General features: G+C 40.7%; 1 protein-coding gene across 3 annotated transcripts in view; it reads left to right on the top strand.

The window, feature by feature from the left end:
• Nucleotides 1-15967, top strand: part of anks1b (ankyrin repeat and sterile alpha motif domain containing 1B) — a 178829-nt gene that overhangs the window by 61921 nt on the left and 100941 nt on the right. For all 3 annotated transcript variants that reach the window (XM_079582748.1, XM_079582745.1, XM_079582746.1), the window contains exons 4-9: nt 1795-1947; nt 4582-4725; nt 9513-9588; nt 11385-11486; nt 14890-15012; nt 15332-15513. In XM_079582748.1, coding sequence (XP_079438874.1) covers nt 1795-1947; nt 4582-4725; nt 9513-9588; nt 11385-11486; nt 14890-15012; nt 15332-15513 — 780 coding nt within the window. The remainder of the gene's footprint in view (nt 1-1794; nt 1948-4581; nt 4726-9512; nt 9589-11384; nt 11487-14889; nt 15013-15331; nt 15514-15967) is intronic.

The following is a 15967-nucleotide window of genomic DNA, read 5'->3' on the forward strand; positions in this document are numbered from 1 at the left end:
GATGCATTGTAGAAAACCTTATATGGCTTGTGCTACATTTGAAAAAGCAAATGAATTTCTACACCCAAACAGAAGCGCTTTCAACACATTGAGTGCCACGCTGTGTTTAGGATTTAGCTGTAAAGGGCCAACTATTCAGACCATTTTTCATGATATTTGTAGCACCACAGCGTAATCTATGTTATAGCTATGGACACACGGTTTAATTCTACGTGCCTCAGTTCCTGAGAAATCCTAAGATAAACAGAGGCCAGTTTTTTTTCAATAAAAGGAGATATTGCGTGTTTTATGAAGCACTCTCCTTTCTGATTAACACCTCTCTCCTCTCAGGCACTAACGTTATGGGAAATAACTAAATATCTCAGTTTCAAGTCAGTTTTCAAGGACACCATTGTTGACATGTTTTCAAACACCGTGTGTTGCCGCAGATCGATCCCTTTCGCTAATTGCGTGTGCATTGTGCCCCTTAAATGTTTTAATCGAGTTAATTATGGGTCTGTAATTAATTAATCAATCGCAATTAATTGCATTTTAATCAAAAAACAACAACAAAAGAAAAAATACCTACATTTTTCAATAATTAGATAGAAACATAAGTTCAACAACAAATGTGTTTATTATCGTTAATCTCTGTAGTTATTCAAGTAACAGAGGCAAAGTGCATTTATAGCTTTCCAAATGTTTTAGGAACTCTGATCACTCATGTAACTTGTAGAGTAAATTCAACAGTAATAATAATGCCATATTTATATGAAAGTAAAAAATAACTAAAGCAAAAGGGCCATAAAACAGAGCCTTTAAGTGTTTAACACTTGCTGTAAACAGAAATCAAAGTGCCATTTCTTACACTGACAAGGGTTAGGGTTATTATGGCTCAGACTGGGCTGGCTGGAGCGTTTCTTTGAGGCTAACGCTAACATCAGCATCGAGGACGTCTCTGTGTTTGCCCCAACATGTTTTACATGGAGATGGTATTTTAGACTTGAGTAGCTGCGGTGGAAAGCCAACTCTTTTTTGTGCAACCTGCACACAGCAGTACAGCTGTCAATCGTCCCATCAGGGTATTTTTAGAAACAAAACTGAGTCCCCACTGGGCCGAATGAAGCCTCTCCGTCCATTGCTGTTGTGGGCGGATGTGCGTCAGATAAACGGACGTACCAGAAACAACGCAAATCCCCCCAACCCGGAACCCCCGGCTGGAAATACAATTAATAAGATTATTACGTTAAAATCTTTGTAATTAATTATCGAAATTAACGCGTTAAAGTCCCGCCCCTAAAAAATATATATGAAATGTCCAGATTGTGACTTTTTGATTGTCATTTATTTCAGTTCTGTTCATCACAGAGCTACCAAAGTCACACATAAGGTGTATTAGACTGTCGAGAAATGAAAAAGAGTTTTTTTTTAACGTTTTTGGCATATGCACACATGTGTTGAAAGAGCCAGATCAAAGCAAGTTCCAGTAATTTAAGTTAATCTAGTTTTGAACTTCAAATATTCCTGATATCCAGCTGAAGAAAACTACTAAACATCTTTGCTACAGTTTGAGAGACACAGTTGTTGAGTTTTGAATGACAATGTTTTACACAGCATGTTACTCTGCAAAGAAAGGACTGGTTTCACTTGACGCACTACTCACACTCCTGACACGCTGTGATATTTGAGCATGTACCGTACCCTGATTCACCGACCATGACATGCCTTTCATATGACTTCTGCACCTTTGGACAAGCTACAGTATATCTACAGTATATCTTTGTATTGATTTTGCTTCTTTGCGTGTTTTGGCAGAACCATGAGAGGGAGACGCCGCTCCACTGTGCGGCCCAGTACGGTCACTCGGACGTGGTGTTGGTGCTGCTTCAGGAGCTCACTGACCCCACCATGAGGAACAGCCGACAGGAAACACCTCTGGACCTGGCCGCGCTCTATGGAAGACTGCAGGTCTGTACGGCTGTACACTGTATACACAAAGGCACATTATTCTTTGTCAAAAATGGACAGCTCATTATACTGTGGACATGGCGTTCCCCCCCGTGTACGAATTGATGTTTTAGTCCCAAATTCAAGCTCACTTCCACAATAAACACCATGCTCAAAATTACATTCAGCACATTAGGTTAAAATCGCTTCACTCCCACCTGAACCGAGCACATTTTCTCCAGTTTAGCTCAACCCAAATCTAAAAGCTTAAAAAAACTGGGGGGGGGGGAAGTGACAAAAACCTGGTGAAAACACAACGAAAAAGCACTGAACAAGCAACAAAAAAGCCACAATAAAGCAATGAAAAAGTGACCAAAGAGTGACAAAATCTTGAAACCAAAAGTGACAAAAAACGTGGTGAAAACAAGCAACAAAAATACCCCCCCCCCAAAAAAGCAATGGAAAAAACCCACAAAAAACAATGAAAAAGCAACAATAACGTAACAAAAAGGTGGCAAAAACTTGACAAAAAAGTAACAAATCCCTGGCGAAAACGCGACGAATAAAAATGTATGATGACTTTTGAAGGTCTTAGCTTTCAAATGAGACGTCACACTGTTGCCTTTCGATCTGGGCAAATTTGAGAAAATGTGCTGAGGCGCTGATTAACAGGTTAAATGCTCACTCTATTGTCTACAAGCACATTTGCAAAATCATGGTCAACAAGTGTCTGATTGGACCTAATTTCAGCGTTGTGTCCAGACCCTCCCTGATATAAATAGCCGTTTGGAGCTGACTCAAATGTGTCCCTGGAGAGAAGTCCAAAACAGTGCACTGCAGTCTGAGAAAGACCACATAGTTCTAGCAGAGTGGAAGGAATGCTGCGCAAAATCATTAAATTAGCCCTTACCTGTAGTTTCTAATGTGAAAATTGCAGGGGTACTTGTGAACTTGTGCATGTTTAATGTCAAATTAAACAGAAAGTGGTTGGCAGGTTAAGGGAACCATCTGGTGACTCCATCTGCACAATCCCGGGACAACAGTGGGAGTTAGCTACGACAAGGACCATGGAGCCGGGACATAGACTGGTCCAAGAAGGAGTGGCTAATTTTAAGGTCACGAGAAAATGCCTGCAAAAACAAAAACGTATCGTGCAACTTGTCCCTTTCAAAAGGTTGTTTTGTTGTGAAATATAAGGGCTATGTGCAGGCAGTGAGTAATTGCATTCAAGCTCTACAGGTTAGTCTGAATGTGAATGAATAATTTATAATGGCAGCAGCGTGGTAGTTCGCCCTCACTTGCTCTGCATATGAATCAGGGGAGATCCCTTCAGTGAGAGATACAGCTGTGCGGAGATGCAACCAACAGGGTGAAAGTTTAGTGCAAATGTAACACACTCTCACAAACATGCATAATAAAAGAGAACCTCCCACTGAAGCGACTTCTTAAAGCCACCATGAAAGGTTGCTCTTCATTGGCGCTCGTGGGTGGAGGGTGTGAGGGTGATTGGTAGTACATTTAACAAACGTGAAACCTTTAAAGGAGCAGGCCACCGTTTTTCCATACTGAGATATGTTCTCAAAAGATGTTAGCAATTTTAGCCTTTCCTCCTCTCCTCTATGGGGCCAAATGGGGGTGATGTTAGAAGCGACCAAGCTCTTCCACGTTTTCCCTATTTAAATACGTTACATGAGTAGTTACACGATCCAAGTTACACAAAATTAAACATGTCGATTTTCTAAGCGGTTAAAAATTGGGTACTGTATTGTGAGGCGTAATAACACCTTAGGCGCACTTCGACGTCCACGCAGTACTATCTTCACTTTACTGCACATCAACTCGTCTAAGCTCAGGTAAGAATATAACTCAGAATGGAAAAACGGTGGCCTGTTCGTTTAAGTTAAATGTATGTTGAAGGAATGCTTTATAAATACTCTACCATTGCTAATGGGAGGAAAAGGGATGAACTCTGAAGGGAACTACCTGCTCTGCATAATTGAACTAGCGCTGAGACCAAGTAAAAAGCTCATTTATTATAAATTTATAAACTATTCTGGAATAATTCTCTTCCTCCTGAGAGAGGAGGACTCCTACGCAGTCAACGCTTTCCCTTCAAGGCCAAGCCACGGGGCTAAACCAGACTGACTTTCAGACTGTAAACAACTACAACTACAACTGTAAACATATGCCCCTCCCTAACCACGCCCCCGTTGTTCAGCGTCTGCCTCAATGCGTTTCCTAAGCCCCGCCCACCCAGTCAATGGCTGGTCAACCTTCCTGTCCCAAGAAAGAATTTCGCACGTGACCTTGTGTACTGTGTATTTCCTATGCTTGATGTTTTTATGTTTGTGCTTTGCCTTAAGTTCACCTGTAATTTCGCATATTTTTTTATAAGGCACATTGAGTTGCCTTGTGTACAAAATGTATAAATAAACTTGCCTAGCCTTTTCTAATCCTTTACTTTCACTCATCTCAACTAATGTTCTATTGTTAATTAATTTACATGGACGAAAATACAAAAGAATAACTCGTCCATTACTGAAGTTTAATATCAAACTGTAATCCTCAACTATATTTACACCTATTTTGCAAGAACACCAACAAACCTATCACCAATCCACTGCTCCCTAAAGTCTCTCTTCTCTTGTACATCAGGTGGTGCGCATGCTGGTGAATGCCCATCCCAACCTGATGACCAGCCACGCACGGCGACACACTCCACTTCACCTGGCGGCTCGTAACGGGCACCACAGCACCGTGCAAACGCTGCTCGAAGCTGGCATGGACGTCAACTGCGTGGTAAGAGGAAACTCGACTTTGATTGCCCTCTATTGGGGACTAAAGAAAGATTTATGAGTGTGCTGTGCCAACAAGAGCAGCCCCCGGCATTGTGTTTTCTCTCGGTCTGTCCCTCCACATCAAAGTAATATCTAAAGAAACAAGATGAAAATACATTTTAAAGAAACATCAAAGAAATAGGAAGAAGCTGGTAGTTATTTGCACTTCCTGACGCAGAATCAGACTCTCTTTACTCAAAATGCCGGGGTTGACAATGTCCTGTCGCTGTCCAACATTTTCAGCTATGACTATGTGTGGGATATACTCACTGTAATCACCCTGTCACTATTTTTACTTTTATTTTACATCAAGGTTTTTTTTTTTAATATAATGATATGATCAAATTGGAGAACAGAAAATTGACAAAGAGACATGAATAAGTGAAACAGACAAGCAAATGTAATGTCCAAATGTCCGACAGCCAACAATGCAGCTGTAGGTGGATGATTGTTCCAGGGCCCGGTCGCAGCTGTCCTTGGACCCTCCCTCTCGGCAAGGAAAAAGTCAACAATGGTTCCACAGTACAGCAGAGTTTAGAGATGTTTATAAAGTACCATTACACAACGGCAGATTAGCCTGGGAATACCCAGCGCTCAAATCATTTCGACCTGCACAGCAGACTGGGGACCATGGCCGAAACCTTTGCATGGATTTGGGGACCAATCACAGAAGACGATGACACGCTATTGGACATAGTTGTAGTTTGTTTAGGGATTAAAAAAAAACGTCTATTTACAGATCCAACATGACAGCAGCAGACGCGACGCCTTCTTTTGATCAAGCTTTAGTGCCCTAAATAGTTTAGTTCAAAAGTTTACAGCGGGTACGTCAGACGTCATCTGATACGATGATACAATTGGCTATGGCTACGTGCAGACACGTTCGATAGACATTCGTAGCTCTCAATAAACGTCTCTGGACAAACGTAAACCACACCTCTCCTACGAGAAAATGAACTGGTGGTACCCAGACTAAATATAACTATGATATTTTTAGCCAGGCTAATGGCAGATGAGAAAATGTTATCATTAAATGAAAGAAATACTGATGATAAAGTGGGTGCAGTTAAGATACATTAAAAAGTAAGAGTGACTGTTAAAAATGTATATATCTGATAGATAATTGTTCTCTTTGAATAAGAAGATAATACTTGAAATGCATATCTTATGTATACCTATTGTTAGGATATATTGCATCCAGGACTGTTTCCCATTTTCTTTCATCTTAGAGCAGTGTGAATATTTCAAAAGCCTCTCTTTGCTTTAATAAAAGAGAATTGAGAAGTTTATTTATCACTCAGTGTGCAGAGAAAGAAGGGGTCTTTCTAAGAAATCCCTTATATTTGATCATTGGGTTCAATTACTAAACTGCTGCTTTGTTTGTTCAGAGAGGCACTCCCTGGGCTCTTGTATGTTGGTATTTTGTTTTTGTCTGGACAGAGAAAAAATACTTGAGTCTGGGGTATTTCTGGCCCGTTTATTCTCGCAAAGCCTTGTTAGAAAAGCTGGCATGGTCTGCTGCTTATGTTCCCCCTCTCCAGAGACAGAAGTGGGCACTATGATATCTGAATTAAAACACAGAAATAGAAACTATTATTCTAATGACATTTAAAGTGACATCTTGAAGTGACAGCTGATGAGCAGCAGAAGTGTAATTTTCCAAGCATTCGTTTGGGAATCAGAAATTCGAGCCCAGTCTGTGCACATACTGGCGTTGTGTCCTCAGTTAAGACTCCTCCAAAGCCCACAGTAATGTATTATTACAAGAAGGGACGTGTTACACAAAAATGAGCCATATCACCTTGCGACTTGCTTGTTGGAGTGACCCTTAAAGGAACTAGACGGAGTTTAAAATTGTTCAAATTAAGTATTTTCCTCCCCCTTCATGTTCCAGCAATGTCCGAAGTGCCGTCATGCACGAGCTTAATATAGAACCTGCAGTTAAGCGTAAGGCCTGAAGTGGCAGTAGTGAGTAAAAAATTACCACTTGTATCTAGTCTCTTTAATTAGCAAAAGAGAGAGCAGCAAAAAACACAAAAAAACTTGACAATCTGCCATCCAAAGGACACTTATTGCAGACGCAGCGAGAACATGCAAACTCCACACAGAAAGGCCCAGGGATCGAACCCAGAACCTTCTAGCTGTGAAGCACAAAGCACTAACCGCTGCTCCACCGTGCAGGTTAACATGTTGCAGATCGGTACAGTAATGGAATGATCAAAACAACTCGACCTGTTGGACCCAGTTGACACTCCAAGGCTGTCACTGAGAAAGTTGCATGACTCAGTGGCTTTCAGCCTGGCTCCAGGTCCTTCTGTGCGGGCTGCTGGCTCTGTGTGTTTGTGTAGAGCCGTGTGTGTGTGTGTGTGCGGGCTCTGATTTGATATGGACGTCTGTGTTTCTGTAGGGATCTGTCCTGAGGCAGCATGTGTCCCGTAAAGATGAGCTCCACACTCCTTTGATTTCTCCACTGATCTGACGGCACCACATGGCCCATTCCTCTGTCCATGCTGATGAACAGAAGGTCTTTGAAATACCCCCCACTAGATTATCAAAATAAAAGCACCAAGTGGCACAGATGTATTAAAAAAACGGCTTTAGTGTCAGCAGTACTTTACCCATGTTCAGTGGTCGTCAGCTGGTGTCATTCCTTCATATCGATTTGGACTATCTTTACAAATGCATTTTCTACATGAAGCAAAAGTTAGTTGCATGACAAGTAGCTTTTATTCATGTATTAATAACTTTTTACCTGTATTCAAAAAACAAATACATTTATAATACATTTTTAAAGTCAAATAGAAGAAAAACGTGTGCATTTTGTGCATCAATTGAAATTTTTATTTTTTATAACGTATGGTAAATTGAGTATCCTTGCATTTCAGTATTGCGCTTAAACAGTGGTTCCCAAAGTGGGCTCCGGGGCCGCCGAAGCACTACACTTCCAAAGCTTGTCAACAAAACAAGTACATTGTGAAAAATTTATTTTGAAAGAAAAAAGACATGCGTTTGTGAAAAGGTACGACTTAAGATCAGTATTTGGCCTGAAGTCATTACTAGACGTTGCTTTTTATGTAATTTTAGCTGTAAAATCATGACAAATTCCTTTGAATAGAGTAAATATATTATATTTGGGGGCCCCGAGAGAAACTCGGATCGATTAGGGGCTGCGACGTCCTGAACTGTGGGAGTGGCTGCTCTAAAATTTCTGATATTTACAGTAAATACATTTCTTTTTGCATATATTATAGATTTGGGTTCAAGTCCTTTAATCTATAATTCTTCTGACCGGTTATTCAGAATCAATTGAATAAGCTTTCGTGTTAGATCTGTTTATGCTTAAGCTTTAACCGGACAAACCCTCTGGCTGGTAACAGAGGAAATGTTGTTTATTCAGAGCCCTGGACCCTCCAGCATCAGTCGGTTGACCACTCAGAGTCACTGGACCTGCGGGCTTGTAATGGAAATTGTGGCCAGTGATGCAGTGTGTTAACAGCGCTGTCTGCTTCACTGTCCATGCCTTCAGTATGGACAGTGCAGCAGAGGTCCACTGGTAGACAGATGGCAGTGTGGCAAAAACTCCTAAGTGGAGAGCGTGTGAGGAAGAGTGACAGAGCAGGTCAGTAATTGGAGTCAAGCTGCAATGCTCTGTGTGAATGTGAATGAATAATTTATCCAAGTCAGTCACCCTGTTTACTCCTCCTCTGACTGCTTCCATAATGACGAGGGAAAATCTCTTCAGAAGGACCTGCTGCTCTGTAGAAGAATCATGTTAACAAACCAACGTCAATGCCTTGTGCTCCACTCTGAAACAGGCAGTCGACTTTCTTTCAATGCCCGGAGAACCTTGTAATGACAATCAACTTCCTCGTTTCCTGACATGACATCACTGCATAATATGAAAACAACACAGGAAGGGGTATCCAGAGGTCACGAGAGCAAGTGCTGTGTGAGAAAGTGGGCTGGATTATCGCCTTCAAACCACCCAGTTGCGTGTTCGCGAATTATGTGTGCCTTACGGCTGAAGTTAACCACCAAATCCTTAGCATTTTGGCTACATTGACGATCTGCTCTAAATCTTTTGTAAGGATTAGTGATTTTGTCCAATGTGCCCAGCTTTGGTGACTTTTTTTTTTATTGTAAGTGAACGTTTTCTCAACTTAATGTCAACCTAACGATATGCTAATGCCTGCTGTTTGTATTGTCTCTCATGATTTGTCATGTTGGTATGTTTGCTTGTGTTTGTGCATTTTTATTTACCAAGACATACTATAACCTTTTAACCTCTTAACCCTCACCTGAACCCAGCACATCTCCAGTTTGGCCCAAATCTAAAAACGTCTTGAAAAAGCGTCAAAATAGCGACAGAAACGATACAAAAAAACCAATGAAAATGTGACAAAAGCTCCCCAAAGTTATGTCATGCGGCTTATGTACCTTTTGCTTGTTGTAATGGATAAAAAAATTGCCACTGTAAAGAAACTGATGTTTTATGGCTGTCATCCAAGACTGTTACATAATCGACTTATCAGAGCCCAATCAAGATGATGCTCTTAAAAGCCCTCTCCTATACTTCCCATGTGTTGCTTCATATCACATTTCCCTATTAGAAGCACTAGTGACTGTCAATATTCAAGGAGCTTTCCTATTGTGCTCATGTAATAGTGTGAAATAATATTTGCCTCTAAGTGCTTTTTTGTCTGTCCTACATTCACGTAATATAACTTTGCCTCTGGCTGTGTTTTGCAGACAGAGAATGGCAGTGCCCTCCATGAGGCAGCGCTCTTCGGGAAGATGGATGTAGTCCGGCTTCTGCTTGACTCAGGTGGGTCTATAAATGTGTTGGACAACGACAGAAACATGATAAAGCATGGGTGTTTACCTGTGTCCTCAGCCTAACATGGGGTCAGCTGCTCTACAGTTTGGCCTAATGTTAAAGCAGAACTAAGTAACTCATGCCCCTAGAGGCCATAAGCGCCACTGCTGGTGTCGGAGCATGTTGCGGTCCGTGAGATTAAATACTACGCTGACAGGCAAGACAAAGGGAGAGAGTGATATTGAGAGTGATATTGTGCATCCAATTACACAACGGAGATATTTTTCTTCACTCAAACTTGGCTGTAAATACTGTTTAAGTGGTGCTAGCCCGCAGCTAGCTTTGCCCGTTAACCTGCTAGCTTCGTCTTCATGAATCTATTAGTGTGTATTGGAGCCTTCGACCCGGAGCAGGGAAAGTTGCAATTGTGGTTTTCTGGCCAGAGACACGAGGGGGTAATGAAAGACCCCCAATCATCCCATTTACACTTGTATTATCCTCAGAGGGACTACGAAAAGGATTTATTAAGGTAAACAAATTATTTAGTACAGCTTTAAGCAATTCATTTCAATGCTCACACTACTCACTGGTTCGTGATGGCAGGTCTAGTTAGTGTATGCTATTTATTATGAGAAACAATGTAACAAAACTTACAACATGAAAGTATAGCAAAATGCAGTACAGTAAAATGTCTGGTTAATGCGTCCTTGATGCAGCTGCCATTTACAGCCCACTTCCCTTTAGCACTTCCTGTTTCCTCCAGAACTTCCCCTGAGTGACAGCTTTCCTCTGGTCCACATCCTGGACTAACTTAGGGCAGCCCCAGCTTGGGCACTCAACTCTGACTGTGCACAGTTACAAGCTGCTGCAGTGTATCAAAGCAGTTTAGGCCTGTCACAATTATTGAGGCAGGAAAGTATCACGATAAACTATATTATTGACTCTAACAATACTGGATACTTTCAACTCTCAGGCATAAAAATGACAGTAAATCTTAGTTCTAAAAGTGCATCATCATATCCTACACAAGTACAAATACCACACAAGCTGCGATAAACATGAAATATACTGAAACTCAATTGGTTTCAGTGTAAAATCTAAGTTTTACAAAGGAAGAACGTACAACGATAAATATTAAGGCCAAAAATGTATCGTTTTTGCATTGAAATATAAGTTGATATACCCTAGTTGAGTAGGGAGCAAAATGGCAACAACATATTTATCTTTGACAGTTGAAAGTTGACAGTCGCTCCCACATCTCTGGGTAAATTCCAGTTCATAAGGTTCCATGATCAGATAAATCTTTCTATGTTCTGTGTTTCTATCTTTCTATGGTCATTCCCCAACATGGTGTATTTGCTGGGGATTAATCTCTTACCACCTGCCTAAACCAAATGCATTCTCTCCTCTTTTCATATAGGCCAGTGTACCGCCTCATTTGAAAGCTAAGACCCACAAAACTGATCTTTTTCCTCACGTTGTTGCCGTGTTATCGTTTTTCTTTTTCCCATCTAATTTTTGCCACTTTTTGCTACTCTTTTATATATATTTTTTTACTGCATTTATTCATTTTTTGTCACTTTTTGTTCATTTTCTTCTCGTTTTTTGCCGCTGTTTTGATGCTTTTTTCCAAGAAGCTTTTAGATTTATACCAAACTGGAGAGCTATTAATATATTGAAATATTGATTCAGGTGGGGGTCAAGAGCTTCATTATGCTTTTCAATTGCGTACAGTAGGTGATTGTAATTACCGCTGCTTTTACATTTGCATCATTAAGTAAGAAGTTTATGTTTTTGTGTTTCAGGGATCGACACGTACTTGGGAGACAGCCACGGCAGAACTGCACTGGAGCTGCTCAGAGACCACCCTGCACCCAAGTCCCAACAGATCACAGCTCTTATACAAGGTAGCCCACTTCCGCATTCTACATCCGTGTGAACTGAAATGCACGTCCAATCTATGCTGTATGTGTCATGTTTACGCCGTGAACTGTTTGTAGCCATAACCGCCTCTCTTCTCTAAATAGCCTCGTGTTACTCTCCGTACAGTGTTTTGCATGTGACCGCTGATTGTTGGTGGCACAGCTCCCCCAAACCCGCTGACGATCCAGATTACCCCTCTTAAAGCCCGAGTTGTCTTCGCTGATTACAAGGCGCACCGTATAAGATGTAATCTGTGGCTGAGCGAATGTGGCTATATTATGAAACACATAGTTAGCTGTGGTTTGAAATTCAGGTGATGAACAAAAGTAACCCCTTCACATATATGATGAAAGATAAAAGGGCCCAAGCAAGAAATTGGTCAGAAATGAGAGGCAGAATCTCAGAACGCAACAAATTGGCCACATCCTGGAAATAACTCACATGAGGCTCGGCTTAAAACCCAGAAAATGCAATAGGAATGCAGTAATTGGAGATTGGAGCACTTTCCCACTGTTCACTTCCTCAAAGAGCACAGTTAGATCACAGTTAAAAATAGGCATATTTTTCATGGGTATAGCTGAAAAAATATGTGTATTATCGTCTCTGTTACAATCGTACTGTATAGAGTTCAGCAGGGAGTGACGGTTACCATGGAAATCCAGTATGGTTCTGGATACTAGCAAAACATTGATTATCTAAAAACTATATAAAAAGAAGAGGAAAAAAGCTGTAGTACAACTCTGAGTCACTACATCAACACATTGTAATGTTAATGATAAACAAATCAAAACAAAAAAGATCCAGTTAAAATATTTAATTTTTTGAAGCGTTAATGATAAGTCCAGTATTTTATATTCTAACCTCTTAACCAAGCACATTCTCCTGTTTGGCTTGACCCAAATCTAAAAGCTTCTTGACTGGAGAGCAACAGTGCAACGCCTCATTTGAAAGAAAACTTCCGTCACAACTTTCGTCACGTCTTTGTCACTTTTTTATGTTTTTCTGGGCTGTTTTTGTCGCTCATTTTTTGCTGCTTTGTGGAGTTTTTGGTCACTTCGCTCTCTTGTGGCTTCTTTTGTTGCTTTTTTGTCCTGTTTTCGTCACGCTTTTGTCACTTTTGTCTTAGTTTTTGACACTATTTTGACACTTTTTTCGAGAAGTTTTTAGATTTGAGTAAAGCCAAACTAGAGAAAATGTGCCCAGTTCAGGTGGGGGTTAAGAGTTTAAAGTCTCTGTTAGTTTATTATGGAAAAGCATGTGGACACTACAGTGTGTTAAATGTATTTACTATTTACTAGCAGACTGTCCCATAGCTGTTTACTTTAATGTTTAAATCATTTTTAGCTACAGTCGAAACTGTACGAGTATTCACAGTAACAGTGGATTTATCACTTCCATCTAAACTTCCGGATTAATTAAGCACATTCAATGTAAATCATTTTCTTAACTAATGTCTTGTTAAGACCTATTTGCCTAACCTTTTTGATGATTCTTCGTCTCATGGTTAATGCCTGAGCCAATAAAACTGTTTGGAAAACTCATTTATGTAATTGGGCCTGATTGTTTAGCAGTTTGTATTTCAGTTTAGTTTTCTCTCGAGTGTTAATAAACTTCTGAACTTGTTTAAATTGTGTTGCCGGAGTGTGGTGTAAATGTTAAATTAATGTCAATCAGTGTGCTCTATTTTCCTCCTTATCATATTGAAATTTGGACTGACACAGAGGGCTTACTCTGACTGTATGGCAAGAGAGAGGCAAAGATGGAGATTGGACACAGCTCTGTGAGTAGTGAAAAGATCAGCTGTGTGCCATTTCCGTTTGGGGAAATGGAACAGGACACACAGCACAAAGGGCACAAGACCTGTTATTTACTCAGTGCTCCAGCTGAGCGTCTGGGGTGCCACTTGCAACTCATTATGAATTCATTCATTGGATTTACACAGTGCACACTCATTACTCGTGCTTGTAGTTTCTTGGAGCGCCCGGGCACTGGGCACAATACAGCATTTAGGTCCAACGTCAGATGTCAAAAACAGGAATTCTCAATCAGCCAGGTAGTCATGTGGTGTTAAGCCACTAACTACAGAAAAATTAACCATACAAACATCTCAATAGGAAACGGTCCTGTTTTCCACCTCAATATTATAGGGTTTATTATTAAATAACATTAGATCGTAATATTATCATACGCGGTATAATTATATTTTTAATTGACCTAATCATATATTTTTCTTTACTATTTATTATTGATTTATTATTTAGTTAAAACTTTGTTTTACACTACCGTCGTGTCCTGTTACATTATGTACCTACAAAGTACTAATACAGCCCTCCTGGAACCGCCACCTTTACGTGGTGGAGGGGTTTGAGCACCTGAATGATCCTGGGAGCTCTGTTGTCGGGGGCTTCGTGCCCCTGGTAGGGTCTCCCAGGGCAAACAGGTCCTAGGTGAAGTGTCAGACAAAGAGGGGTTCAGAAGCCCCTTATGAGAGACCAACAGGCCTGGTTAGAACCATGAGGCCGTCCTTCTGTGGACCCACCACCTGCAGGAGGAGCCATAGGGGGCTGGTGCAATGTGATTTGGGCAGCTCCAACAGCTGCTCCCACGACCCAGTGACGGAAAAGTGGAAGAAAATGGATGGATGGATGGATGGATGGATGGATGGATGGATGGATGGACGGATGGATGGATGCATCTTTATTTTGGTTAAAATGATGGCATTCTGTAAAATGACTGACTGTTGATATTAGTGTGGCAGCAATTTCAAGTTACTATGTATGTTACAGGTTTATCAAAGTACAAAACAAACACTGACTTCACAATATACATATTTTATGTGTTATTGAAATTGTCTGAAAATTGCCAGTTTCATACTGATTATGAGGGAAAATGGCTGTCCTCCACTCTGTCCTAAAGCCATGACCTGGAAATAAGCAACAGTATTATGTTTACAGTTTCAAAGAACATTATTTTGACATGAGCAGTTCTTGTTAGATTTCTGTGTGAAGTCTGCAATAACAATTTCCGTTGAGTGGATAAATCTTAAGTTTTTAATCCACTGTTGTGTAAATATCTGACCTCAAACTTACTTCTTGTTACTTCTTCTCCTTCTGCTCTATGTCCGCAATTTCTGCCCATAATCCACCTCGTTGAGCCGTGAAGTGCTTTATAAACAGAGGCTAATGTTGAGCACAGGGAAAAGTGTGAGTTGAATGCTGCAGTTTGTTTGCCACGCTCAGGGCCGAGCTATTATATTGATCCAATGAATGCCTCTGAAATGCTTTTCCACCTCCTTTATCCTGAAGAAGCTCACCTCTCTCTCTTTGTTCCTTGTTGTTTACTGCACTGTTAAACCATGTTCTTGCCTTTACTGCTTTGCACATACAGATTACATGATGGAGGAGATGGACAGACGGACCATCATGGAGGAGCCGATTCGCAAGTGTCCCATCCCTGCACCTCGCAACTCAGTCCCCTCACCTTGTGCATCGCCCTCGCTCAGACACAAGAGTGAGTGCCTGCTCATATTCACAATAGGGGCATGAGGGAAGCCCTACTCTGTTTGTAAATGTTATGCTGTGTAGTACTGGTCTCATATCTTGTGCTACGGGGCCCCCTGTGGCACAAAAGTAGTATTGCACTGCTATGCTGGTCTGCAAAAATCAGCAGCTTAATAAAATACTGAATGAAATTGTTATTTATCTAAACCTTGAAGCAGCATGAGCTTGAAACGATGCTCAAACTGACAATCTAAAGATCTCATTTATGTAACCTACCCCAGCACTAATATCATCATTTACCGCTCTCCTTCCCGTCTTATGTTTGTCAGACGATGCAGTGACAAGCGAGCTGTCCAAACTGCTTCACGACATTAAAAAGTGCAGAGACTACTCATTCGAGGAGCTGTGTCAGACCATCTCATCTCACTCCATGGACAGTTTCGGCAGTGGGAGACTTTCTGACGAAGAACACCCAGACCGACCCAACGGTACTCTGACCCGAGTGAGCCAGGTACTCTTGCCTTTATCTCGTGGTTATGAATATTCTCTTCTCTAAAACTCTACGTGTATTTATAGTTTGTAATATTCGAGGGCTTCAAAATTTTTCAGAAGTGAATTCAAATTAGAATTTTAATGAACAAACCAACCTGCGAATGCTAATATTTTTTTTAGCATTTGTTTTTTTGACAGTATAATGTCCTCTTCAGAGAAATATCCTGTCTGCGTGAAATCTTCTGATGATAAAAACCTGCAAGCTTGTATTTTAGACCTCTATAAACATGTTTTATTTTATATTATTCCAAAATTGTTAAGCTGTTTTCATAATCTGATTTGGATAAGGCTGGTTCCCATTGTTCTATGTTAAAATGGTTATCGTGTTGAAATTGTGTTGGTCACCATTGTGATTCCATTGCTTTAGTTATGATGTCTTAATAACCATTTACTTCCATGTCTTCTCCATTTGT

The sequence above is a fragment of the Gobius niger genome, assembly GCF_951799975.1.
Source record: "Gobius niger genome assembly, chromosome: 2".
Taxonomy (NCBI): Eukaryota; Metazoa; Chordata; class Actinopteri; order Gobiiformes; family Gobiidae; genus Gobius; species Gobius niger.